At 41.5% G+C, this 16,595-nt stretch overlaps 1 protein-coding gene across 1 annotated transcript; it reads right to left on the bottom strand.

The window, feature by feature from the left end:
* Nucleotides 1-3,176: 3,176 nt before the first annotated feature.
* LOC310861895 (14-3-3 protein beta/alpha-2) lies at nt 3,177-16,296 on the bottom strand. Its single transcript, XM_083769612.1, has 7 exons — nt 16,156-16,296; nt 9,763-9,870; nt 8,997-9,194; nt 8,007-8,130; nt 7,711-7,874; nt 5,772-5,867; nt 3,177-4,876 (listed from the first exon to the last, which is right to left on the bottom strand). The coding sequence occupies exons 2-7, from the start codon at nt 9,856-9,858 to the stop codon at nt 4,820-4,822; spliced, it is 735 nt and encodes a 244-aa protein (XP_083625738.1). The 5' UTR covers nt 9,859-9,870; nt 16,156-16,296; the 3' UTR covers nt 3,177-4,819.
* Nucleotides 16,297-16,595: the final 299 nt, after the last annotated feature.

Raw genomic sequence — 16,595 nt, 5'->3', positions numbered from 1 at the left:
CACCTGATGCCCCAAATGTTAGAGGCCTACGGGGTGCTTGTGCAATGTTTTAGTCCACAGTTTCCAATAAAGAAGTGTTTTAGGTCGCATTCACAGTGTGCGTGTGTGTGTGTGTGTGTGTGTTCTTTTGGGCACATGGAGACGGGAGCGCAAAATTAGGGGGCGAATCCGGTGAAAGCCGGAATTACGATGGCGTTCGGCGTTCGGCGTACGAAAGCTTTACGGAGGGTTCCGAGAGGGGCTACCCGGAGGCTAGCCCCTCTTGGAACCCTCCATAAAGCTTTTCTGAAATTTTGATGTCGCTTTATTGTAGGGTCCCTGTTCATAACTATATTTTCGTATGGGAATTTTGGAACGTGGACATAAATATGCTCTCTAACATCGTATCTGCGGCGTTTGACGGCCTGTTTTCCTTTGAGGGCTTCTGAAATCGTGAACTATAAGTACCTATACAAACCGCTGAGAATAACTCCTGTGGCGCGGAAGCCGTTAAGTATTTTTACTTAACGGTCTTTGTTTGACCGATTTGGTCGCTTTATTTCTTCTTGTTTACCGTTTATTGTACTGCCTCCCGGTGTGCGGTTGGCTTGTGCGGCTACGTCCCTGCCTCTGATCTGCTCTGTCATAGCTATAGCGCCACTAGCTAGCCAGATAGGCGGTACAATGAGGTGTCAATAAACAAGGAAGGAAGAGAATAATCAAAGCGACCAAATCGGTCAAACAAAGATTAAAAATACTTAACGGCTTCCGCGCCACAGGAGATATTCGCAGCGGTATGTATGGGTACTTATACTTCACATATTCAGAAGCCTTCACACGAAAATAAGTCGTCAAAGAGCGCAGACAGGCCATAAACACAGTGTTTATGTTTTATTATGTCCGCGTACCAGGTGGCAGGATACTGCTGCAACAGGACCCCATGGTCGGTGTGTCAGAAATGTCAGAAACTTCAGTACCATTGGGTTCTGCTTGGAGGGCTACCCGGAGGCCTCTCTAACATTTGGGACATCAGGTTTTAAGCACCTTTATATTTTGCATTTGTACATGTTTTGAGTTGCAGGGGGCTCAGCTGTGTCTCTAAATCCCCTCCCCCCTGGGGAGGGGATTTAGAGACACAGCTGAGCGGAGCCCGTACATTGACTCGTACATTGAAAACGTCGAAATCGATTAAAATGATAATACACTGGCTCCAATAAATAATGGACCTTGGTAGCCCAAACATTTAGACTCTCGGAGAGATTCGTCAGAATCGAAAAAAAGAGTCTAAATGTTTGGGCTAGGACCTTGGTATGAAAAAGGCTGAAAACCACAGACGTTTTCGGACAGAATTCCTATTTAATGCCAGTTTGTCAAGCCATGTGGGCTGTGGCCAACAACAACATGCGTGATATGTTGAATTATCTGTAGAGGGGGAAAAAGTAGGCCCAAGGCCTGCACGGTCAAGTTTGTTTCTTACTTTGTTTTAAAAACACTTTCGGACCAACATGTTCACAACATTCGCACCGACCTAAACTTTCCAGCAAGAGTGAGAAGTCCATGATTTTCTCAGCCATCAAAAATAGCTCTTCATGGACAGAAACAAAAAGTTTGTCTCTAGTCTATAATAAACAAGGTCGTACTTTATATCAAAAGATGATTTTCTTTCTGTTGTGAGTGCTATCATGAGTGGTCATTCATCATGATTATAACTCGAAAACAAATCAATTTAATAAACTGCTCCAAGTGATCTTTAGATATGTGTGAATTGTGCTGACACTTACTTGGTTTTATGGTGTTCCTTTAATCCACACTGTAGTGATGTTAGTTAGTAGGCACAGGTTACAGCTGCTCTTAATTACTGCCATCAAAAAACACCTGGGTGGATGTCCTGCTGATGACGATGACCCAAGGTTAGTCCTAAACAGTCTTCACAGCGTAATGTCGCCATCTGGTGGCCGCGATTTAGAAGTGTTTAGTCTATTAAAGCTCGTTTTCTATATCAGTCTGTCAGCATGGTTTACAAATTATGATTGTTTTTTCGTCTTAGTCATTTGAAGACACCTTTTAGTTTTAGTCCTATTTAGTCATCTGAAATTGTTCAGTCTTAGACTAGTTTTTAGTTAGTCGACTAAATATCAAAAACCTTAGTCTTTCAAGTCTTAGTCAACAAAATTAACAGTTACAAAGTAAACCTGACATCTAATGACTTTTATTTATTTCCCCCACCCCCACCCAACAATTGAACAAACAAAAATGTGTTTAAATTATGCTTTGACTGATAACTTTTGCAGATGTTTTCTTTCTTCAGATGCCTTTTTGGAGAACATCTGACCCCTATATATATCTTGCAATAAAGATGAAGACATATTTTGCCTGTTATCTTAAACGAAACTTTATTTCACTGAATGGTCTTTGACACGTTCCTATTTCTTACATGTATAGTGAAACTAGAATGGGTTTTTTTTAAAGATACATACACAAATCTAGAATTACACCAAACCATTTGTTTTTATCTCCATTTCATCATCATCGTTGCTTTTTTAGAGCTATTCTACATTTTTCACAACACGTGTGTGCACTGGGTAATAAGACTGTTACAGAAGCAAATTATTATATATATTTTTTAGCCAGAAGACTTCTCAGTAAAAACAAAGCAAGTTGAGATACCTGATATACAGCCAGGCTTTGTTCCAACATTCACTAACTGCATTTTTCATCAAGCATAGAGATAAATTGACAAGAACTTTTTTTTTTCCTTTACTTTTCTTTTTTCTTTAACTTAAGATTACCTCAATTCATTGGAACATTGTCAATAGTAAACAGACTGTCAGCTATAATGTGGAATGGTGTCTTGGACTACAGTATGTTGTGGAATGTAGTGGTGGTGATAACATAGTATTGTGACACTGAGCTTCTTCAAAAGGTGGATGGATGGCATGGAGGGATGGATGGATGGGGGTTTTCTCGAATTATTTGCATCGGATCTCAACAGCCATTTTTCAGACTCAAGGCCTATTCATACTGCAGTTTTAGGCGAGAAGGTGACTGACCACCGCGGTGGTTGGGAAAACCGCGGTGGTAAGCGACTCACCACTCTCACCCCAAACATCTATCGTTTTTACTAAGTAACCGAACGGCGGTCACCTCTTTCACCAAAAACTGGAGTATGAATAGGTTTTTTTTTTTTTTGCTCCAAATTCGTGCTTCGTCTCGCACGAAGGCGGCGTCTTGTGCCGAAAACGTCCTGTTCCCGACCCTGCGAGCCAAGCTCGCACATGGGCTGGCCGTTTTCGGCTCGCGACACGAACTGTGAGTTGGAGCCGAACAAGAGGAGCGACACACGGCGGTTATCAAATGACGTAAGCCTCTATGTTAATAACAACGGAAGCGTGTCTTTGCCTAACTCATACTTTTACTTAAAAGTTGTTAGAAAAGAAAAAGAAAACCCCCCCAAAAAAAGACAACATAGCCGTTGCCACCTGATTAGAAACAAAAAAGAGGCTGCAAGAGAAAGCCAGGCACAAAAACCTTTGGAAGAAAACAACCGCTTTAAGGAGGAACTTTTTTTTGCAAGCAGGATTGATACAGTGTGATAAGTAATGTATTTTTTTCTTTCTTTCTTTCAATTAACATCAATAAAAGGTAATTTTTTTAGAGGTTTTTAACATATATAGATGATAGTCAATCTTGCAAAACACATGGAACTACATTTAAGCACATACCATTTTTCATTGTACTGAGTTCAAGCAGCAGCAGCGACAACCTGAACGAGTGAATACAACTACAGACGAATCCACACTTAGTTGAAAAGTATAAAATAAAGAGTAGTAGCACTGCGTTTTCTTTTCATTTTTTTTAAAAGCCTAATACAGTGGAATGTCTTAAATGTTGTTGGGAGGAAATCTATCATGATGAAATGTATCTAAAGGGGGTCCCCTTAAAATGGGTGATTTTGTGATACGTTATAATAATTAACAGAGAATTAAACACCAAGATGCCAGTGTCACAATACAGCCTGCCTCCGTTCTGTATGAGCCCACAGCAGAATTGCTGTTTTTTGTTTTTAATTAAATACAGGATTGTACTGTCTGTCTGAATTCCAAAAAAAACAAAAGAAAACAAAGAAAACAATTTGGTTTTGGGAAGCAAAAAAACACTTAGCATCATCACAGTGTCTGGTGAAAATTAACCGCCAGTTTTTAATTACCAACACGATAAAACCTGGAAACACCATAACGATTCACAAAAAAAAAGAAAGAAAAGAAAAAATGATCGTAACAAAAAGAAAACAAAAAAAGCATGAGAAATGCAAACCAACTAGTTGGGGACAAAGGAATTAAAGGAAGGACGATTAGATTTCACAACCCCTCCCCCCTACATCTCGTACGTACAAACACACAAACGCGATCGATCATTCAACAACATCCATCCACGCTCGCTCAAAACACACAACCTAGCACACGCACACACACACACACACACACACACCCCGGCACACACAGAGCCAACGAAAAAAAAAAAAAAAAAAAACAGCAAACATGGACTCTCTAGCTACTCAACACCACATGTTTCCACAAAGTGTGACTGACTGACTGAAACCGCTAACTGAAAACGACCCTCGTTCGTTCGTTCGTCGCCTCCCGGGGGAAAAAAACCCAGAGAGCGGTTAGTAGTAAGCTAGTTGGCCAGGTAGGAGTTGGAGGAGGAGGAGCAATTCAGGCTGCTTGTCATACAGAAGGGGGAGGGGCTGATGGAGTGGGAGGAGGAGGGGGGGATGTATATAAGCTGTCTGTGTTTAAGATAAGAGTGTAGGGTGGATTAAACAGTGCAATTTATTCCTTTAGTTCTCCCCTTCTCCGGCCTCCGCTTCGTCTCCCTGGTTTTCTGATGTCCACAGCTACAGAGGGGGGAGAGAGAGAGTAATTTATCTCACTGGTTTTCAAAAAAAATTCACATCAAGGTCCGTTATTTATTAGGCGTTTAGCCACACGGACCACCGTTTGATGACATTTAGCCTCTCAGACCCAAGTCTAAAGGATAATTTGTTATCGTTGGATAAGATTTTGTCCACATTTTCATGCTGTATTGATGTTGGTACCATTAGGAGCGACAACAGGCAAACGATCAAAATAACAACTCTTCTACATTCTCCAATTGTGTAGACTTCTTGTGAATTAAGTAATGCAGATGTTTAACAATAATTTAACTCTTGACACCGTAAAAATCTATAAGGTTATAATCTATGGTTACCAACAGTGTCATCGACTAAAAACTATGACGAAACTATGATGTTTCTCGACTACCTTTTTTCACTGACAAACTAAATCAAAACCAAGCTAAGGTGAGTAAATCTATAACTAAATAAAATATACTGACAATTCTGTCAACAAATAAAAACTAGACTAAAATGTTAGGGAGGGACTGGTGGAGAAGAGATTCAGTAGAACACCAGTAGACACCGTCACGGCCTGCTAAGATACATTTTAGTCGACTAAATTAACTTTAGATTTAGCAAACTAAAATAATAAATATGGTATTAATTTAGTCAAACTAGACCAAAACTAAAATATTTCAAATAAATCAAAATATGACTGAAACTAAATGTAATTTCATTTAAAAAAACGTCTAAAATGTAATCAACATTTGCAGTCAAACTCAACGCCGTTCCTTAGATACGTTTGGTTATTTATCTCAACGACGTGGCCGCTTCTCGTCTTAATGAGAAGCAGCCACACCATTGTGCAGTCGGTACGAAGCAAAAGGAAATCAGGTCTTTAGTTAGAAGAACTCACAGTCAGGTTGTCCCTTAGTAGTTGCATTATCAGGGTGCTGTCTTTGTAGGAGTCTTCGTTCAAAGTGTCGAGTTCAGCAATGGCTTCATCAAATGCCTGTGCGAGAGAGAAGAGCAAACAGACTTATCTTTCAGCTCACGCCCATGTCAGTAAAAAACGTACCATGTGTGCGCTCATGCATTCATTGAATGTGATCTGTGACAACTAGGCGTGGAACTAGTGTTGATTTCGTCAATTAAAACTAAGACGAAAAATGTCCGTTGACTACCTTTTTTCACTGACGAAAGATAAATGAAAACTAAGCTATGGTGACTAAAACTAAAGACTAAATATACTGACCATTTCGTCAACAAATAAAAACTAGACTAAAATGTTAGGAAGGGACTAGTGGACAAGAGGTCTAGTATAAGTAATTTTACACTTTGTTGCATGCTGAAAATAGCCGGAAAAAGCTCACAACACGTCGCAGCAAGTGTAAAAATGGCATCAAGGCCCGCCAAAATTCATGTTAGTTGACTAACTCTGCTGTAGATTTAGTCGACTAAAACTTGACTAACACTAAGACATTCCAGGTGACTAAAACTAAATGAAAACTATTCAAGGGGCTATGACCAAAACTTGCTGCCAAAAACACTGCCTGTAACGATATATCGTAAGTCAATTACGATTTGAATCGTGATGCAAACAGTAGACAGAAACAGAATAAATAGCTAAAATCATTTTATTTTTATTTTTTTACAAATGGAGGTGGATGGATTTCCAGGTTTTATCAATCGCCTAGCAACCGAGAGGGCATTCATACATTCCATACAAGCACGATCTAACTCAGGGCCCCCTACACACTGCAAGACATTTGCTCCGATTATTCTGCCAGGGAGCTTTTTTTGGTGCTTGCCGACAAAACCCGCAATCTGACGCAAGATCGGGCTTTGATCGCTGAGGGTTTTTGCTCATGAACGGGGTTGTGACCACTCCCAGAGAAGGTCTGTATTACAGAGCACATGACAGCTGACAGTCTGCATCGATAAATGGATATAACTTTTATTCTGGGGGTAACTCCAGGGGTCATACTTATTCCTTGGGTAAATCCAGGTGTCATAGATATTGGTAGCACTATTAGCGTAATAGTGCTGTTAAATATGCAGCAGCACAACTGTTTTTATGGAAACATTTGGACCACGTGTGTTCTGTGTTTGTGCGTGCACACACACAGAGAGAGACAGAGACAGAGAGAGACAGAGACAGTCTGAGAATCATTTAATGAAAATCAAGATTTAGCATCCGTCATTATTTCACATAGGCTATCACATATTCTTCCTGTGTGTGTGTGTGTGTGTGTGTGTGTGAGAGAGAGAGAGAGAGATAGAGAGAGAGAGAGAGAGAGAGAGAGAGAGAGAGCGAGAGAAGCATCCTGTGTCGGTGTGGCGCATTTATCACAGGAGCTTGCACGTACAGGACATGTCAAAAGGAATTGGAATAAAAACAAATGTAGCCTATATATGTCTCGGTCTGGATCGCAGCTTGGTGAACTCGTCCAGTATGTGATCCCTTGTCGGCAATCAATCGTTTAGTGTGAAAACCACGGCGATATAATGACAGCCGGTAAATAAATAAAAAGACACCTCTGTAGAGTGACATACTTAACGAACTGATGACTCCCCGGCGACTTTAAAAGTCCTACAATGCGTTGTACGAGCAAACGAACAGATGCTCCGAGAAGCGGGTTTCCTTAACGTCTTTGCCAGGGTACTACAGGCCCTCTCTAAGGCTTACGGTCTTTGCCAGGGTACTACAGGCCCTCTCTAAGGCTTACGGTCTTTGCCAGGGTACTACAGGCCCTCTCTAAGGCTTACAGTCTTTGCCAGGGTACTACAGGCCCTCTCCATTAGTGCTTACCGTCTTTGCCAGGGTACTACAGGCCCTCTCTATTAGTGCTTACCGTCTTTGCCAGGGTACAGGCCCTCTCTGGGTTGTTGAGGATTTCGTAATAGAAGACTGAGAAGTTGAGCGCCAGGCCCAGCCTGATGGGGTGCGTGGGCTGCATCTCTTTTTTGCTGATGTCGAACGCGTCCTGGTACGCCTGCTGAGAGTTATCCACCGTGGCTGCAGGGAGACAAATGGAACAGGAGGCCTTTCAGAATGGACTCTTTTTACACAACTACTCTGCGCACACACACAGCTGTTTCTGAATAGCCAAAATAATGGTTAAAATCTAAACTTTTAAAGTTAACTTACTCTTCTTGGAGTCACCGTTGGCTACCTCAGAGAGGTATCTATAATAGTCGCCTTTCATTTTCAGGTAGAACACCTTGCTTTCAGCGGCGGTCGCGTTGGCAATGAGATGCTTGTCGAGAAGCCCCTGAAAGAAAGACAGACAGACAGACAGACAGGAAGGTTTGAGATTAAGCAAAGTCTTTATGTCAAACGTCGTCTCATAATGCAGTGGTTCTCAACCTTTTCAGGCCGCAAAACAATCATATTTTACATGACTGATAAGCTCTTGGAATTGTAGGAGTTGAGGCATTACATTTTGTTTGACCCTGTTCCACAGATAGAAAATAGCAGATCTACAAGCTCACAACACCTCACAACGCAAGGTGTTGTGTGCTGCATAGAATGACAAATTAGGGCATTAATTTACGGAAAAAAATAATAATAGTGGCCCTCTGAAGTGAGTGTGGAAATAATGTAATGGCCCTCTGGAGTGAGTGTGCAACTATAGTGGACCTCTGGAGTGAGTGTGGAACTATAGTGGCCCTCTCCATAATAGACATATCCTTCGGCTCTGGGGCGTATGAACTCAAGTCAGGGCAAGCTTCCAGCGTTGGTGCTTCACTAGTCTCGCCTAGCCAGACGACCATTGCGAGAGGCAACAGTCTGGCAACGTTAGACTATAGTGCTTCACAGAACTTCCGCGTGCGTCACAGACAGAGCGGGTTCGTGTCTGACAAGTCCCGGAAAAAGACGCTCTGTGAAATAGTCACATACATTATATATATATATATATATATATATATATATATATATATATATATAATGTGAGTGCCTTCCGCGTTTGACACACATGGCTCCAACGAACTGCAGAGGCCAATGAGGTCACTCCAACAAACTGCAGTGGCCAATGGGGCATCTATTTATTTTCTATACATCCATGTATGCTCTCCATCACCAAAGTTGCCTAGTACCCCCTGAATTAACCGTTGCATCCCCAACCCCCCTGCTCACCAGCACGTCGTTGCAGATGTCCTGCAGCTCCGTCTCGATCTTCTCGCGGTACTCGCGGGCCATCTGCTGCTTCTTCTCGTTGCTCTCCGTCTTCTGCTCGATGCTGGAGATGACACGCCAAGACGAGCGCCGCGCGCCCACCACATTCTTGTAGGCCACCGACAGCAGGTTGCGCTCCTCATTGCTCAGCTCGCCGCCCTGGTGGGGGATGGGGGGGTCGTCGCAATCGTTACTCATTATTAATCTATCGTCATTATTTTTTTCATAATTGGGTCCCCGTTGAAAAGTTCACACACACACACACACACACACACACACTACAGCTAAAGTACAAAATTCATAATAATTCATTCATTGTTTTGGCATGTTTCAGTTATTTCTGTTTTAAGCATTATGTTACTGTTATGTTACTTTTCAGCATTACAATTCAAAAGTTTAAAATAATATTCAGGATTTCAATTGCAGATCTACAAGCTTGTAGATCCGCTATTTATTGAAAAAATCACAACCCAAATATATATTCTTTCAGAGTTTCAAAGTTTTTAACTCAAATCTTTGCTTCTTGGGGGGGGGGGGGGTCCATGGAACAACATATTTTCAGATTGGGGTCACGGCCAATTACATATAATAAGTTTTGGGTTTCCTTCACATGAAATAGTTTGAGCACCGCTGACACTATTACAAAACTGATTAAGAAGTCTTTTTTTAAGAATTTTGATCTCGGGTCTTGATTAATGGATTCTTTTTTTTTCGTCGTGAACGCTACCTGCTCCGTCACCGACTTCATGGCGGCGGCCATGTCGTCGTAGCGCTCCGCCTGCTCGGCCAGCTTGGCCTTCTGTACCAGGTCGTTCTTATCCATGATCTACTAGATCTGCAGGGACAGGAGAGAGAGAGTGAAACATGACCGTTACTACAGAGAAATGTATTCTTATCCATGATCTACTAGATCTGCAGGGACAGGAGAGAGAGAGTGAAACATGACCGTTAGGCCTAATAAAAAAAAACTTTGGTTTCCGGTTGCCGACCGACTCTATTAAATATGCGCGACTCATATTATTTTATTGGCATTTGGTGGAAAAAAAAATAAAATAAAAAATAAGCTCAGAATGCGACCGAGTAAGACCCAAAAGGTCTTTATTAAAATTAAAATTATCTTTGATGAGACCATTGGGACGCGCGAAGTCAAAATAAAGTTTTCTTTCGTCTAAAATATCACGTGCGCAAATGTTTTGGAATGCGTCATCGCGAGGAGACGCACAACACAACAGTGACAACATACAGCATGGACCTGTGCACGGTGTCTGTGACTGTCCACTGCCCGTGCAAAGCACCGCCACAGATCATACGATTGAGTACAAAAACATTTGAAGACATAATTAAGGAGGTGAAACCGTGCCGGTGTCGGTTTAAGTCCGCAGAAGGGAGACACGACCGAGCGGATAAATGGACTATCATCTCAGCCGACATACTCTCCCCCCCCCACCCTGGAGCCTCTAGGCGCCCAGGCTGGGTGCGTGCTGGGCATGTTTGACTTTCGGTATCTATAGCCCTGAGATGCGAGGAGGAGGAAACCCATTCGGCTCATGCTTCTACCCCGTCAGAACGTTAGCTAACGTTAGCTTAGCCCCATATATGTGCTCGGAGCTACAGAATGAGCGTAGGGAGAGGAGAGGGCACATATGGGGCTAACGTTAGCTATGTTTTTGTCTTTTAATAACTAGCACTATAGCTATGTTGATGCCAGCAACACGTTCTAACTTTTTATATCAAAACATGAATGGGCGTAGGGAGAGGAGAGGGCACATATCATATATGGGGCTAACGTTAGCTATGTTTTTGTCTTTTAATAACTAGCACTATAGCTATGTTGATGCCAGCAACACGTTCTAACTTTTTATGTCAAAACATGAGCTGGAAAGCAGAGGTTGTTTTACGTTAGGTGGGTTGTTGCTGACACCACAGTTACCTAAAACTGGATGGCCAATAAATGAAGTACACGTGATTTCACAATGTTTACAAGCATGAAAGATTCATGCCACCCCAAAACACAGGCGCAACTAAATAAAATAGGGGGCTTGCAAATGTAGTCTTAGACCTGCCATGATTCCACAGTTCAAATGAACTGAGTTGCAGGCAGGAGGAGGGGCAGCAGTTTGACGTGACTGTGCATTTCATTACTGTCAGAGCCTTCTAGTTACTGTAAGACAGTACAATTTACAATTTAGGCATTTATCAGACGCTCTTAATCCAGAGCGATTTACATTAAGCAAGAACAAAAAGCATGGGAATACATCACATAAAAATAATTTATCATGAAACATGCGTATTAAGTATTCAACCAGTGTGTGGACATTCTATTCAAAGTTTTCAAATGTTTAGCTGTAGGCATGTAGACGTAGTGTTATGTGTACTTGAACCATTCATTATTTAAAATATGGTATTTCAGGCAAATATTGAAGTTATTAAAAAAGAAGCCTATCCATCATTGCCGTAGGAAAAAAAAAAGTTTAAAAATAATCCTCTCTACCCATCCTTCCCACGAAAAAATAAAAAAAAATAAAATAAATTCCTTGCTACCCAACTTTCCCACGAAAAATAAAATAAAAAAATAAAATAAAATAAATTCCCTACCTACTCAGCCCAAAAATGACAGCCAATCGGAAACCAAAGTTTTTTTTTTTTAGGCCTTACTACAGAGAAATGTATTCTTATCCATGATCTACTAGATCTGTAGGGACAGGAGAGAAAGAGAGAAACATGACCATTACTACAGAGAAATGTATTCTTATACATGACCTACTAGATTGACCAGACAGTGGCCTTGTGGTTAAGAGTGTCCGCCCTGAAACTGGGAGGTTGGGGGTTCGGTCCCCAGTCAGGTCATACCAAAGACTGTAAAAATGGGACCCAAATGCCTCCCTGCTTGACACTCAGCATCAATGGGTTCGATTGGGGGGGTCAAATCAACTAATCAAAATGATTCCAGAGTGCGGCGTGGCTGCAGCTCACGGCTCCTTGGCTGCGGCTCACCACTTTAAGAGTTGGGCCAAATGCGGAGAACAAATATCACTGCAGTAACGTGTGTGACAAATCGTACGACTTTGACTTTATCTGTAGGGACAGAGGAGAGAGAAACCTGACCGTTACCACAAGCCTTCTATACCAGGTTGTTCTTATCCATGTTCTAGACTGGCGGGACAGAGAAACAGGACTGTTTTAGTATCCATACGTCGTTTTTACACTGGAGAAGAGAGAGACACGAGTCACATCATGACCGTTTAATATAACCCTGCTAACCCTTCTATAGGTCGTTCTAATCCATGTTCTAAATGTGAGAGACTGAGGGACAGAGAAAATATACAGTTCAATATCATTCTGCACCAGGTCGTTCTTATCCATGTTCTAGAGACTGAGAGAAACATGACCGATTGACCGTTACTACAGAGAAATGACTTCTGTACCAGGTCGTTCTGAACCCATTCAATGCGTTTGGTGTTTTAAGCATTATGTTATACTTTAGCTATTGAAAAATAGCAGATCTACAAGCTCATAGCGCGTGCCACGCTACGAGCTAGTAGATCTGCTATTTTTTATTCTGCAAATCATTGAATATATATTCTTTCAGAGTGAACGTTTTTAACTCAAATCTTCTGGGAGGTCCCTGGAACAACATTGTGAGATGGGGTTCGGCGGCCAAATACATATAATTTTAGGGGTCCTTGACATGAAATAGTTTTGAGCACCACTGACATAGAAACATAGTTTTTTTCAGAAAACTGTCATGACATTTTGTAGAATCGAGCTCAGGTCTAAAAATGTTCTAGACTGGAGGGAGGATGAAAATGACCATTTCAGAGAAGGTGTAATATGAGGAGTCACTTATCCACATAACCCATTTTGGGACGGGAACCCCTTTTGGTGTTTTAAGCATTATGTTGTACTTTAGCTGTTGAAAAATTGTGAAAATGTGTCCCAAATGTTAGAATATATTCTTTCAGAGCGAACGTTTTTAACTCAAATCTTTGCTTCTGGGGGGGTTCCTGGAACAACATATTATCAGATGGGGGTTGGCGGCACTATACATATATTTGTTCGGCTCCTTGACAAAAGTTTGAGTACCACTAACAGAAATTTCAAATTTAGAAGACATTTGTAGAATCGTCCTCAGGTCTAAATGGGTTAAACCCTTTTTAGACTCACTAGTAGGTTCCCAAACACTGGGTCGGACCCTGTTGGTTTATTTTCCTCCGCTTAGTAATATGCTTAAAATTCAGCAGGTCCTCTCGGCTGATCTGAGGTCGTCGGACTCGGTAGGTAGGGGTCGCGGACACATTTTCAAGGGTACCTAAACATTTGTTTTGATTGTTATTTCAAAACATTACAAAAATAAAAACATTCTGAAAAACATTAATTCAAAGATTTATTATTCTTTCCCCAGTAATTTTATGAAGTAAAAAAAAAATACATTTCATAAATTAGAAAAAAAAATAATAAGTTGTTTAACTAGCCGATCTACAAGCTCAAAACGTGGCGCAATAAAGGTGTCATCATGCATGGATAAACGTTTTGGATCGCAGAGCCAAAAAATAAAAAACCCAACTTTGTCGGAAGCAACCCGGGCCAATGACATTAACTTCTTCAAAGCTAATATGAGGTAGCTAGCTAGAGTGAAACACCAGCTAATAATGTGTCATGATCAAATTGTTCTCAGTGCCAATGCCTCGCCTAGTTTCGCCTGAACCAATTATCCTGACGCTAAGAAGTTGCAACAACTTGCAAGTGTAATCATGTGCTAAAATTAAACACAGGGGTGAGGCCTCAGTTCAGTGGTTGGTTGGTGATAATAACCATCCACATTTAGCTAACATTAACACGGGGGTGACGCCTCACTAATTCAACTCAATTCAAAGGATTGATTGATTGATGGATATGTTTATTCACAGTTCGTAGAATGGGTACAGTTCAAACGATAGTACGGGTCAATACAAAATCTGTTATGACGATAAAACTAGGGGTAAAAAGCACTAAGACTTGTTTACATCAGGGTTCTCCATTTTCAATTCATCAATAGCATTTAAAGATGTACAAATATACAGTTCTATGAAGGGTGACAAAAATGACATCTGATAAATCTTTATAGGCATGAGAAAACATAGGTTTTGCATTGCCAAAGCAAGTGTGAAAATATCATAAAAACAGTTGAAAATGTTAAGTATATACAGTGGGGAGCCTCATAGTGGGTGATAATTAATAACCAGTGACATTTAGCTAACATGAGGCGGCCTCACAAATCACAACTCCAAGGAGCTTTATTGGCATGAGAAAACACGTTTGCATTGCCAAAGCATGTACAGCTGGGAGCCCTCACATACAGTGGTTTAGTTGGTTGGTGACAATAACCATCGACATTTGGCTATAAATTAAACACGGGGCTGAGGCCTCCTCCAGACATTTAGCCAACATTAGCACCACAGCCTTCCTCCTTCACTTTAGTTCAGCTCCTTCCTGGGTTCAGGGTTTACTGCTGGTTTTACGGCCCTCTCTCATTTACAACAACCCCTCTCCTTCCATTACACCATGCTAACGTTAGCTAATGCTACTTTAAAACTGCCCCACAACAACATTCTATAATTGTTATTAACTCGACTGTGATGTTTAATAGTCAGTAACTGCCTGGGGGGGAATGTTTAGTAAAAAAAAAAAAACGTCCTAGAGGACCGATCCATCCGATCACACACACACACACACACACACACACACACACACACACACACAGTAAGATCATCCAACAACATGATCATGGTGAATGAATGCGAGTTAAAATGGGGGGTTGGTTTTTTTGCAGCCCGCCCGGCCGGCCGCTCTGGTGGTTGGTTGGTTGGTGGTGGGGCGTATTAAAGGCTAAAAGCTAAGTATTTATTGCATTTCCAATCTCGCTATATTCGCCGAACATAACCCGATCTATCGATCACAATAATCGATAATAATCGCAGATCGAGCGTGTAAATTTGGGCAAGCGACACACCCGTTTTTTTTTTTACTACAGGTCAGGACAGAATATAAAACAATCAGAGAAAGGCTTTAGCATCTTAGCTTAGCATTGCTAGCTACTACTAGGCCACAGCGTTGACTCGTAGGGCGGTGTCGCGCGCGCTCTACCAGGGGGAGAGGCAGATCTACAAGACCTCAAAGCGTCACGTCCGCGCCGCGTTGAGAACTTGTAGATCGGCAGTAGATCTCAAACATATATAAATGTGATCCATTCCATTATAACGTCACTCAAGACAGTCAGTCAGTCTCACAGAGGCCTAGCTTAGCTGTTGGTTGGAAATCGACGCTTGGTGTCATTTATGTTGGCTTTATTTTATTCTTTTTTAGACACACGCTCACATTTAGTCATTTACACACATTTTATTCATTATTATACAATATTTATTATAGTGAGTTTTAGATGTGATCTGCTCCATTTTCACCAGCTCTAATAAATAATATCCTAAAAAATATATATGTTTTTTTTAGGGGGGGGATAAATTCTGCTTTGAGGAACAAAAAATATATATGGTGTCATGGAATCCATCTGTCTCTCTCCACCTGCCTGTCTGTCTCTCCCTAGTCTGTCTGTCTGTCTGTCTGTCTGTCTCTCTCTCTCTCTCTACCAGTCTGTCGCGCGGCCGACCCTTCCCGTCTTCCTGAGTCGAGCGACTTCTCCTCTCCTCGACAAGTGTCTGTCGTGCGACCGACAGACAGTCAGACCAGAAGAACAATTACGTAATAATTCCAAGTTGAAACTTGAACATCATACACCAAACCGCGTCGACGCGGAGTCCGAATAAAATAGCATTTTTTTTTAATAAAGCGTTGAAAACGCTAAAATTATCACACATTTTGTTGTGTCGTACTATAGCGAGGACGGAGGACGCGAAGGGTGAAGGCAATAAGGAAGGCAGCTCGAGCTCCGCTCGCGCGACCAACTATAAATTAGCCCCGTGAACAGCTAGCTTTAGCCTAGCCGTTAGCTTAGCCTAGCTAGCTAGCCCAGCTTGGGCTTCTATCTTTTTTTTATGTACCTTACGAGTACTACAAGCTAACAGCTCGTCCCCTGAGCCTGTGAGAGGCGTGGAGGAGGGTTAGTGTTAATAATGAGAGAATAACTCACAGATAGAGTGGTAGTTTAGATGTGTAGTTTTGGACAGACAGTACAGCAAGCCTCCTTCCTAACCGTCCTCTCTCTCTCTCTCTCTCTCTCCGTCTCTACCGCGCTTCTCCCAGGATCAGTTCAGGGCAGTACCACTTCCGGTACACTCACTTACACAGCACTGTACATTCAGTCACTCACTCCTCCCTCTGTGTCTCTGACTGTGTCTGTGTTTAGAATTATTATCATGCATAAATAAATATGTTTATATATGTAATATATCATTTACTCCCTCTGTCTCTGACTGTCTGTGTTTAGAATGATCCTGCATAAATAAATATGTTTATATGTAATATATCATTTATTCACTCCTCCCTCTGTCTCTGTGTTTAGAATTATGCATAAATGAACATGTTTATATATGTAATATATCGTTTACTCCCTCCTCTGTCTCTGTCTGT

Source organism: Protomyctophum parallelum (genome assembly GCF_964188405.1).
Source record: "Protomyctophum parallelum genome assembly, chromosome: 7".
In the NCBI taxonomy this organism is placed as follows: Eukaryota; Metazoa; Chordata; class Actinopteri; order Myctophiformes; family Myctophidae; genus Protomyctophum; species Protomyctophum parallelum.
Note: the sequence above shows the minus strand (reverse complement) of the source record. Positions and strands in the feature narration are given on the sequence as shown.

Coding starts and splice junctions, on each gene's coding strand:
- LOC310861895 (XM_083769612.1), bottom strand. CDS start 9,858: ATGGATAAGAACGACCTGGTACAGAAGGCCAAGCTGGCCGAGCAGGCG. Junction 9,195..9,762: donor TGAAGTCGGTGACGGAGCAG/GTAGCGTTCACG, acceptor ATCCCCCACCAG/GGCGGCGAGCTGAGCAATGA. Junction 8,131..8,996: donor ACATCTGCAACGACGTGCTG/GTGAGCAGGGGG, acceptor TCTTTCTTTCAG/GGGCTTCTCGACAAGCATCT.